At 42.6% G+C, this 12,221-nt stretch overlaps 1 protein-coding gene across 5 annotated transcripts in view; it reads right to left on the bottom strand.

Moving 5' to 3' along the window:
- LOC134337378 (transducin-like enhancer protein 4) overlaps nucleotides 1-12,221 on the bottom strand; it is a 279,756-nt gene that overhangs the window by 248,239 nt on the left and 19,296 nt on the right. For 3 of the 5 annotated variants that reach the window (XM_063032339.1, XM_063032342.1, XM_063032340.1), the window contains exon 3: nucleotides 1,052-1,127. In XM_063032339.1, coding sequence (XP_062888409.1) covers nucleotides 1,052-1,127 — 76 coding nt within the window. The remainder of the gene's footprint in view (nucleotides 1-1,051; nucleotides 1,128-12,221) is intronic. The other 2 variants (XM_063032343.1, XM_063032341.1) reach the window with 1 other exon arrangement.

Here is a 12,221-nt window from a genome sequence, read left to right as displayed (position 1 = left end):
TTGCAAGCACGGGCATAGGCATTTGTTGCAGTGCTCCAAGTAGAAAGCCCAGCGAACATTCCTAATTCTGAACTTAGGATGGAAGGAAGATCATTTCTGAAGCTGTTAAGAAATCTGGTCTGAGAGATTCTGGCAGTGAAGTTATGGGGCTAGGATGACTTTTACTAAAACAGTCATTTGTCCCATCAGGAGCAGATTACCTACACTGGTACTCACTCTCTACCCAAACTTCTTCATCTTACTCAACATACTGAATGATGTCTATTGGCTACGGGCAAGAACAAGGACAAAAGATGCAAGACTATGCATCAGCTGGAAGTGCCTCGCCAATGGTACAGTAATCCAATTTAGAAGTACTTCACAGTCCGTCCCTTCATCAGGTCACCTTCCAGGGACTTGAGCCTCAACACTTTACGAGGAGGCTTGTTAAAGTTAAAGCAATCAGATCAGCACCATCTTCAAGTCGGCATTGAATGCCAGCCTTACCAATGATACGACCACCCAAAAGGGAAAATTCCTTCTCGGTTCTTCAACTGGCTTCAATCTATCAACATTAAGCCCTCTTTAGATTCAGCAGGGTTCCACATTCTGACCACTTTGACAAGTCAATTAGTTCATTGCATGCCAGAAGTCTTCCCACCTTTGAGTTCAGGATGACATGGATAAAATATACCGAGGGCTCAGTATATTTATCTAGTTAAGTGAACTATGTAATTGTTTAGTCAACTAGATTTAACTCAATAAACATTTCAAATGGGAGAAAAAAAATTATTGTAGTTTTTTCTTCCAGTTTTTAAGCAATGGATAATACTATCTGCTTCAGGCAGGTAACTTAATGCCCCTTAGCAAATGGAGTGGCTGAAGGTGGCCACGTAAACTCTATATGACCCATGCTAAATGCATTTTCTAGGATGGCCAGATTTCATGGCCAGACAACAGTGGGATGCTCCTCTTAAAAGAAGAACAGCAAGATGAGCAACAGTTACATTGACCAGACTCCCCCACCCCACTGTATTTTGGAAACCATAATGGATGTTATTGGCATACATACTTGTGTACATACCATGACGTAATGCCGTTGCATTTCTGTCTTTTCACTGGCCAGTTTCTCACATTCCAGCTTGAGACTGCAATTTAAAAAGAAAACATCTTAATCGTTACACAAACCTATGACAAGCACAGGAACCTGTGACAAGTTTGCCTAACAGGATTGTTCAAACACAGGCAGTACTGAGCAACAGCAGAAGCATTTTCGAGTAGCCAATTTCCCCTTGGCAGCGCCTGAAGAAATCAGGGCATGAGTTGTTAGATAGTAACAGCTCATTCATTATGTGTCGTGCCTTTCCACTTCCACTGCTTCTTCTGGGCAGTGTCTGGACAACATGGGTGACCCCAGCCATTATCAATATTCTTCAGAGGTTGTGTGCCTGGCATCAGTGGTTGCATTAACAGGGCTTGTGACACACACAAGCTGCTCAGATGACCATCCAATGCATTAGGGGTCCCATGGCTTCACACGACCCTGACTGGGGGGGCTAAACAGGTGCTACACTTTTCCCAAGGGCGACTTACAGGCTAGCAGAGGGAAAAAGCATCTTACACCTCACCACCTGATAGCAACAGCACTGCCATCTATACAGTATGGCCAATTTCTCCCTCCACCAGCATTATAAATAAATGATTTGGCTGTAGTTTGTGGGAGCTTGCTGTGTAGAAAGTGGCTGCTGGATCTTCTATAATACAATAATTATATTTCAAAAGTATCTCATTGAGGTACTTACGACTATAATAAAAATGCTACATAAAAGACAAATCTTTTCATTTTAAAAGGAACTGAGAAATTGCTCTTCTAATTTAGGGCGGCATGACCCAGTCCTTATATTACATAGCCAGTGAACCAGGTTTAAATCTACCACCCTCTGTGAAGAGTTCGTACATTCTTCCTGTGACCATGCAGGTTTCTTCCAGGTGCTCTGGTTTCCTCCCACATTCCAAAGAGGTATGAGTTAGTGGGTTAATTGGTCACTTGGATGGTGAGAACTCACTGGGCCAGATGGGCCTGTTGCTGTGCTGTATCTCTAAATTTAAAAAAAGGGCAGTATGAAACATATAAGATTATTAAGGGACTGGACACACTAGAGGCAGGAAACATGTTCCCAATGTTGGGGGAGTCCAGAACCAGAGGCCACAGTTTAAGAATAAGGGATAGACCATTTAGAACGGAGTTGAAGAAAAACTTCTTCACACAGAGAGTTGTGGATCTGTGGAATGCTCTGCCTCAGAAGGCAGTGGAGGCCAATTCTCTGGATTCTTTCAAGAAAGAGTTAGATAGAGCTCTTAAAGACAGTGGAGTCAAGGGATATGGGGAGAAGGCAGGAACAGGGTACTGATTGTGGATGATCAGCCATCAGTGAATGGCGGTACTGGATTAAAGGGCCGAAAGGCCTACTCCTGCACCTATTGTCTATATTTGCAGTTGGAACTTGGCCTCTTAATACTATGAAGCTGGTACCAACAGGCAGCACTGACCCAGTCCTTGTATGCTTCTGAGATCTGGATTACTGACAAGATATCTCAAGATACTGGAAAACTGCTGCAAAAAAAAAACCTGCATTGTCTCGGCAAATTCACTGGAAGGAAAAGCAAAGCACCGTCATTGCCCTCTTCAAGGGCCAACATTACCAGACCTAAGTTCGTTGGAGCAACTATACTGCTTTGAGACTCGGGGTGGGGGGTGGGGAGGTGGAATGGGAAGAAGAGACCATTCCAAGCTCAGTAACTGGAAGCAATTACCAAGTGAATGAGGGACAGATATTCAAGGATGTGTTCCAGGAATCCTTGAAGATAGCAACAATCCCAGTGACGAGAGGGAGTTTCTCGCCTATGATGGCTTCAAGTGGAGCAGCAGCATTTGGGGTGGTATTAACAACATCAACGATACAGAGGCCCTAAGCAAGCTGTAGAAAGAGCAGATCATCTCAACCCATTTACCCTCCTACCTTGTCAACTATCACTCAAGTCAATGGAAGAGCTTGTGGTTTCCACAGCAACCTCATCAGAACCTACAAAACTGGAGCGGGAACAAGTCCTTCATGGAGGCCATTGTGGGAACAGCATGCCCTCAAAGCTAAACACGAGAACGTCCGCAGATGCGGGAAATCCAAAGCAACACACACAAGATGCTGGAGGAACTCAGCAGGTCAGACAGCATCTATGGAGCTGAATAAAACAAATGACGTTTTGGGCCGAATCCCTTCGTCAGGATTGAGAAGGAAAGGGGAAAGATGCCAGAACAATAAGGTGGGGGTAGGGGAAGGGGGCTAGCAGGAAGGTGACAGGTGAAGCCAACGGGTAGAAAATATAGAGGGCTGGAGAAGAAAGAATCTGATAGGAGAGGAGAGTGGACCATAGGAGAAAGGGAAGGAGGGGGGGGACTCTGGGATCTCAAAGATGCATGAACCCTGCCTCGAGACAACAATGCCAAATCTTCAGTATGACCCCAAGAGGAACCCAAAAGCACAATTCATTACTGGTTCTACAGAAATACTAATTTCACTACTGTGTAACAATGAGATGGACGAGTACACTTGAAAGACAGCACATTGGACAGCAGAAGATAAGTTTCCGACAAAAAAAATTCTCCCTTAATCTTATAATTAAGCAGCTGAATCAAGCAGTCCTTCTATGATCTTAGAAATCTTCAAAGTGTTATACATTTAAAATTAGCAACAGGCACCGGAGTGTGTGGCAATACTTGCGGGCTGCCATCAGAACATCCTTGGATATGTTGGTTGTTAACGCAAATGACACGTTTCACTAAGTTTCCACGTACACAAGTCTAAATCTGAACCTGAAAAAACTGCCAAGATACCTCAAGATGCAGATGGATAAATGGTTACAAAGGTGTGGAGTACCAGACTAGGAGGATGCAGAAGATGGCGAGGATAGAGTTAACTGTATCAGGCAGACTTTTGAAATGGAAAAGTAAAATTCAGAGAGCTAGCTCCAGAATTCTTAAGGCAGTTCTTCACATTTTACCGTAAGTCTCACTGTGGATGTGATAAATAATCTTGCTCGTTGGTTACTGAATCTTATGAGACTTGAAGACAAGGATGGCTGACTTAGGACTGGACAAAGGGGATGGAGCTATTGGAGGCAGAAAGAGTTGCAGAAGTGAAGGTCAAGCATACTTGGTAATGAGGAGGTAAAAATCAGGCAGGAAGCTCATTACGAGTTCAAGCAGGAGGATAGGACAGAAACTACAAAGATTTGGAGCTTATGTTAAGAACAATGACGACAACAGCATGAGTCACTTTATTGCTGAATTTGAGGAAGTTATTGCTCTTTCACAACACCATGCCCAACAGACAGTCCATTCTGGGGAAGTGGTTGTGTCGAAGGGTGCTGGAAAGTTGGGTTGGACGAGATAGCAAGCCCTTAATTAGTAGCTAAGTGCAGATCATGAGACAGGGTTGCAACACTGCTGATGGGGGAGAGGAAATGCGCTTCCACTATCCCACAATAGTGACACGAGACCCAGAACCACCTTCACTCATATTACTGCCACAATTCCAACTGGAGGGACGGGGGAGGAGGAATCAGGAGGAAACATTTTAGAAACATTCAGTAATGTCAGAGCTCAAAGTAAATTTATTATCAAGGTACAATTATGGTATCATATACTAGCTTAAGGTTCATTTTCTTGCAAGCATTTACAGGAAAAATATACCATAGAATTTTACAAAAAAACTTATAGAAACACAAACTGACAAACAACTAATGTGGGGAAAAAATAACACCGAGCACATGAATTGTAAAGAGTCCTTGAAAACAAGTCTGTAGGTAGTAGATGGTAGCATAAATAACAATTGAAATTTAATCCAATGTCTGGGAATTTTTAACCCAAACTGCTCCCCCCCCCCATATATTTAGGCACAGAGAATGAAAGAGCTGGTCATTTCTGGGTTTTGCCCCTGCAGACCCACAGAATCGCTGTAACCTTTAAAATGATGAATCTGTTGATTCTTCCTCACTCCCTGCACTTCAGAACTGAATCCCTTGGCTCGAGGCCAGTCATTTGTCACAATGCATCATCAATTTTTACTTCAGACCCTAACTGCATGTCAACACCGTCAAAGCTTGCATTTACCAGGAGATCAGCTCAAATGAGACAAAGACATCTCCTCTTCCCAGTTCCCTTGAGCTACAATCACAGCTGTTGATTCGGCAGTTTTTAAAAGGGGATATGTACATCTGGAAATTAGAGACCACGAGCCAGAACCTTTAGGTCATTGATGGTGGTGATTGTGGGTACTTGATGCAATCAGCTACATTGATTTCAACCAGTTTGTAAAGCAAATGGTAATTGAGAGGGTTACATTACTGTTTAATTTTTTTTAGCAATTGAAAATTCTACAAAATAAACCAAATAATTTCCCTTCACTTTATACATCATTGCCTTTATATTTTAATACATTTTACACCTTGTTGAGGTGCATATTATTATAAAAGCATAAATGTACAGTAGATTCCTCTTGCTACACCACCCCAAACCAAGCTGTTGCAACATCTCCAGCGGCTGGTTAATGCATGTACAAAACAGCCCTATGAATGGTGTGGTGATAAAGTACCTGTATTGATTCTGCACCTTTGAATACACTTAGCTGAAACAAACAACACTGGGGAATTATTGCTGTTCTGTCCCAATACAATTAATGCATCATTTGATTTAACCGTGGTCAGGTATCATTTCTTGCCACCACATTGGAAGGTATGCATCCAGACCTACTCCCGAGATGTCAATAGTAAAACTTAAGCAAACAAATCAATAATGAGGGAGTGCCATCAAATAATTTGAACAAATGATACAGAGTCTTTAAGACCCACACCACCAGGCTGAAGAACATTTACTTCCTTTCAACCATTTCATTCTAGAACCAACTTGCACAACCCTAACCATTACCTCAGTATAACAACACTATGACCACTTTAACCACCTTGCACTGCATTAGACTGTTTTTTTTGTTCTAATTCTGTTTCCTTAGTTAATGTATATTTTATGTTTACGGTCCTCTTCTGAGCACTGTTTGTCAGATGGTATGTGCGAGCAAGAACTTTATTGCATCTGCGCATATATCCTTGCGCATATGACAATAAACGTGACTTTTTGAAATGCAGTGGTGTACCTGGGCCATAACTTCAAAGTTCAAAGTAAATTTTATTATTAAAGTACATATATGTCACTATATACAACCCTGAGATTCATTTTCTTATGCGCATACTCAAGCAATCTACAGAATAATAACCATGACAAAATCAATGAAAGATCACCCAACTAGAGTGCTCAACCAGAATGCAGAAGACAACAAATTGTACAAATGCAAGATGAAGAAACAATAATAAATAATTAAGTAATAACGTAACATACTGTAAGGTTTCACTGGTAAACGCTTCTCTGTAATGTTCCATTGCTGAGGTAATGGTTTCTCTGTACCAGCAAATTTTAGGTTATGAGTAGAGATAACAGGGCATGCCAGCCAATGAGCAGGATGTTGTTCTTTCTTGTGCGTCAGGGAGCCAGAATTCGCGGTCTTTTGCCGGGGAGAGATGAGAAGAGAAGATGTGAGTGGACAGAGTTGGTAGACCCCAGACGCAGTGGACTTGGAGTGAGGGTCCGAAGGTCAGTGACGATCGGAGGAGGTCGATGGTGGACGAATGGAATTATCAGTGAGCTCCAACCTTGCGCACTAAACTGTTTCATAAGAATGGGCCCTTTTTCATTTTTTATTTTCTTTACTAATCATAGAGTCAAATTAAGAATTATAAAGCTCAATCACTTAATCGCATACTGTGTACTGTTTGTTACTTTGCGGTACTGATTTGTAACAGGGGACACATCACGCAGCATCCAACCAAACGAGATTTCTTAAGTTTGGCCGGGCTGGGGGGTGGTGGGGGAACTATCATCCCCTATACATTTTGCTGCTAGTTGAAGTGAGAATTACGATAAATATCGAGAACATGAGATGAGGAGTCGCTAAAAGTGAGTGCATAGGTTGTGGGAACATTTCAATGATGGAGCAAGTGAATTTGAATGAAGTTATCCCCTTTGGTTCAAGAGCCTGATGGTTGAGGGGTAACAACTGTTCCTGAACCTAGGGGTGCAAGTCCTAAGGCTCCTGTACCTTCTTCCTAATGGCAACAGGAAGAAGATGATCCCTTGTTCATGATTACAGCATTAACACCCAGCAGTTTATGAGAACTTTCTATGCACAAATTATTTACCGCATTTCCTACTAAACAATGGCAACTTTTCAAAAGTACTTCACTGGTTATGTTCTTTTGGAGAACCAGAACCTATGAATCTTGCTGAATAGATGCAGATTAGACCATCTTTCCTTTCCTACCTCAGGAAAGTCAAAGAAAGCTTGACACCAAACCATGGAAGTGATAAAACAAGGAGTTAATAGGGGAGCTGGGTAAGGAGTTAATACCAAAGGTTAGGACCCAGCCAACAAAAAGCCTAGAAGGGAGAAAAATGTCAAAGAGGCCCACATTGGAACAGAGGGATTTCTGCAAGAAGTTGCACGGCAGGAAGCTGACAGGAAGGGGAGCCGCCATGAAGCAATTTGAAAAGATGCAAATGTCTATTCTACCAGATCAGGTGTGCCCAATATGAAAGGCAAAGTGGACTTGATAGCTAAGGCACAAGAAGCAGGTCTAGAGGAATCAAAATTCGCACAAGCTGGAACATGGGAAGTTAAGCAGGACACTGTCAGAACAGACAAGCGTTTTAGAGGCAGAAGAACATGAATGGTTGCTGCTACAGAGGGAGTGGTTTTGGGAATGGAACAGGCTGCGTGGTCAAAGATGTCTTCAGGGACAAATGGGTTGTAAATATAAAGAGTAACTGAAGAACTCCAAACTGCCACTACTGTGGGCCTCTACAACTCCCTCTGCAACTGGATCCTCAGCTTCCTAACTGGAGGACTACAATCTGGGCAGATCGGAAGTAACATCTCCACTTTGCTGTCAATCAACACACAGAGATATATGCTTAGCCCACTGCTCTACTCTCTCTACACCCATGATTATGGCTATGCACAGCTTAAATGCCATCTATAAATTTTCTAAATTTTATTGTTGGCGGAATTTCAGATGGTGGGAAGAAGGCATACTGGAGTGAGATTTATCAGCTAGCTGAGTGGTACCACGGCAACATCCTGGCACTCAACGTCAGTAAGACCAAAGAACCGATTGTAGACTTCAGGAAGGATAAGACAAGGGAACACACACCATCCCCTCAAACAGATCAGAAGTGGAAAGAGTGAGCATTTTCAAGTCCTTGGGTGTCAATATCTCTGAGGTTTTAACCTGGACCCAACATATCAATGAACGCAAGACAGCAGAGATTAAAGGCATCCGTTAGTCTTGCGAGACCATGGATCTGTGCCTGGAAAGTCTTCACTCTCCAGGGCGCAGGCCTGGGCAAGGTTGTATGGAAGACCAGCAGTTGCCCATGCTGCAAGTCTCTCCTCTCCACGACACCAATGTTGTCCAAGGGAAGGGCATTAGGACTCATACAGCTTGGCACCAGTGTCGTCGCAGAGCAATGTATGATTAAGTGCCTTGCTCAAGGACACAACACGTTGCCTCGGCTGGGGCTCGAACTCACGACCTTCAGGTCGCTAGTCCAATGCCTTAACCACTTGGCCACTTTTATATTACATATACACACACACCCGAATTCAGTTTTTTAAAAAAAAAATCATTATGTACTGCATTGTAAACTGCTGCCACAAAGACAACAAATTTCACGACACATGCCAGCGATATTTAACCTGTTTTGGAGAAGGCCAATAGGCCAATACGAAGTGCTGAGTCCAGACTGGGAGCTCTTAATGATTTATGGGGGGGGTGGGGGTGGGTGGAACACACAAAACACAACTGCCTGAGCTACATTATAATTTACAATTTGCAGTCAGTCAGCTCTGTGGCTGACCTCACTTAGCCAAGCATTTAGTGATTTCTTATAAACCCTTTAAAGCTTAAGATGAATAAAACCAGATGCCTCAGCTGCATGAAAGCTAGCTACTGATGTTTGTAATTGAGTCAAATGCAGAAGGTCTAATCAAATTTCTGCCTTTACTCTGGTGCTGTTTGTTCACTGCGCTTTATTAGTACTGTGATGATGACCAACTCTCTGACTTGCCCCTCGTCCACTCAGCTTCCAACTAATTCATCTTATTCACTTCTTCCCTTTTGACATTCTTACTTGATCATCTAACTCTAATTGGCTGCTGCATTTCCTGAATTGCGACGGGGAGCACACTTCAAAAAGTACTTTATTGGCTGCAAAATGTTTCTGAACCTCCGGAGGTTTTGAAAAGGAGTACAAGAAGCCAGTTTTCTTCTTTCTAACTCACTCTCTGTTCCTGGCACTGGGAAACAGACTTCCTACAAATTCACAAGTTTAACCTTGCATGTTCCTTCTCCTGATTGACCCTTCCCCTTCTTTCCCAAACACCCACTACCTACTGAGGAAAAGTGGTCTGGAGTTAACTCTATACTCTGAGATAGGAACTATTTCAATGTGCCACAGATGTATTTTTTTCTGCATTTGCTGTCTTCAGCAGAGGGTGAGGATTTACTTGCTTGAATTGCTTAGGCAAACTCATAAACAAGGGTGGGGAGAAAGGTCAGGTATTAAAGGATTTCGGTATCTCCCGCCATACCTTATCACTTTTGCTTTGCCCAGGTAAAAGTTTTGCTTCCATGCCAGAGGGAAGGAAAATCTGCACTAGAATTAGGGAATCGTAGGATTTTGAACTCCAATACCAATCACATGATAGGGCAATTAGATCAATCAATTTCTTAGCAAGATTACATGAAGGCAAGATCTCCTTCATGTTCAATCACTCTGGAGCTAATGCTTATTGAAATGTAATTGCTGTGGTAACATTGGGGGAAAAAACAATTACACGTAGCAGTTTATCAGCGGCTTTGACTAGGTAAGACTAGAACTAGAAGTCATAGGTTAAGACTGAAAGGCAAAATATTTAAGAACTTGAGGGGGAAGTTTTTCCACTCAGAGGGTGGTGAGATTGTGGAAAACGCTGCCAGAGGAAGTGGTGGATGTGGGCTCAATTGCAATACTTAAGAGAAGTTTGTACAAGTACATGGTGGAAGGTTTATAGAGGACTATGGTTCAGGTGAGGCTCAATGGTAGTAGACAGATTAACTGTTTGGCACAGCATAGATGGGACAAAAACCATGTTTATGTGCTGAGATTCTCTATGACTATTACATGCAACAATTGCCTAGATATTTTGATGTTACAAGAATATTGATGAAATAGTAGCTTTGGCCAGGATAACTCCCCAGTCATCTTGTGGAACTGTTGCTGCTCACTTGACAAACAAGGCCTTGATTTTATCATTGTATCTGATGGGGTCAAGTTTCTCAAGCAGCATTACAACCTGGAGCTAAGCAACACACACAAAATACTGGAGGAACTCAGCAGGGCAGGCAGCACCCATGGAAAAAAAGTACAGTCCATGTTTCTGGCCGAGACCCTATGGCAGGACTGGAGAAAATTGTATTTTTCTCTTCCCCCCGCCCCCATCACAGACCCCAGTTTGATTAAAAGTGGCATTAAACAGATTCACAAACACAGAGTTTAAGGTCTGCTACTTTCCCTCCAAATGATAAAGCAGAGGGTCAATCATACCAAGAGCTATTCACATAAAGGTTGAGTACCCCTTACTCAACCAAGGGGAACAAAAGCAGCATCGGGAGAATACCTGAATCAGCACTTGTTTTGGTGTTAGATTTTCATCAGTGACAATCTTGGCAAACTCAATGAATTTCTCTGCTGCTTTGTGATCAGCAGACGCTTTATCACCACAAATATGTAAACATTTAATGCAGCACCTTTTCTGAACTTTCTGCAACCAGCCTGCTCAATATTCACAATTATCTTCAATTTTCAGTTCATCCTGACAGACCTTTGCTTGTTTCATGATCAGCATACCGTTGAGCAGCACTCCGATGCTGATGAATCCACTCTTTCAATACACAATCGAGATCTTCATTTTTCAGTTTATGCAGTGTTTTTACAATTTTCATGAACTTCTGTTCATTACATACCAGAGGTCGATTCTCAGAAATGTCTATGGTGCATAAAGGGACCTGTGCATTGTCTGGGAAACTTCACAACCCCTTGTGAAATTTTCCATTTGTGACATCATGTCAGTGCTCAAAAAAAAAATGGATTCTGGAGGTTTTCAGATTTTGAACTTTTGGATAAAGTATATTCAACTTACACTTGGCCTTTGACACCTGCTTCAAATGCCACAGTGGCAATAAAAATATAATATAGGCCCTGCCCATTACTTTTGTCAAGATATTAGGGAACAGTAGGCAGGGTGGGAAGGGAAACAGCCAAATCAAAATTAATCTGAAAGAAACCATAGAACATTACGGCACAGTATAGGCTCTTCAGCCTACAATGTTGTACCAACCTTTTAACTTGCTCTAAGATCAATCTAATCCTTCCCTCTCACATAGCCATCCACTTTTCTATCAGACATGTTTCTGAAATGCCCCAAATATATCTGCCTTTACCACCACCCTGGTAGTGCATTCCATACATCCACCACTCTGTACAAAACACTTACCTCTGACATTCCCCCACCCCCCCCGCCATACTTTCATCCAGTCACCTTAACGTCTGCCTCAAAATTGTTTAGTTCTTCAAGAGAGATGTTAAAAAGCTGCTTGATGCATGGGGAAATGCCATTGACGTGCAAGGTCCCCGCACCACAAAGACCGGGACATGATGTGCAATGCAAAGCACTTGCACGGTCCAAAGTCATTTCTGTAAACTCCACATTTTGCAGGCGGAATCAGGGAATGCTTGAAGCTGGAGAAGAAGTGGTGCGACTGCAAGGGTTGGGTCAGGATTTTGAAGGTTTGCGAAACAGTTAGGCACTGATGCAATCAAGCTAGATTCCAGAGGTATGCAATTGTGGGGATAGGCAGGGTTAGTAAGGGGAACAAGGTGGGTTGAAGGAAACAGAATTAAGAACTCAAACAAAAGAAAATGGATCCAAAGCGATGGAACAAAGATCCATGAAGGTGGCAAGACAGACAGATAGTGCAGTCAAAGGGGGCATAAGGGGTACTGGCCTTCAATAGTCAGGGCACTGGAAACAGTGGTC

Source organism: Mobula hypostoma, chromosome 24 (genome assembly GCF_963921235.1).
Source record: "Mobula hypostoma chromosome 24, sMobHyp1.1, whole genome shotgun sequence".
Classification (NCBI taxonomy): domain Eukaryota; kingdom Metazoa; phylum Chordata; class Chondrichthyes; order Myliobatiformes; family Myliobatidae; genus Mobula; species Mobula hypostoma.
This window is presented reverse-complemented; position numbering and strand designations above follow the sequence as displayed.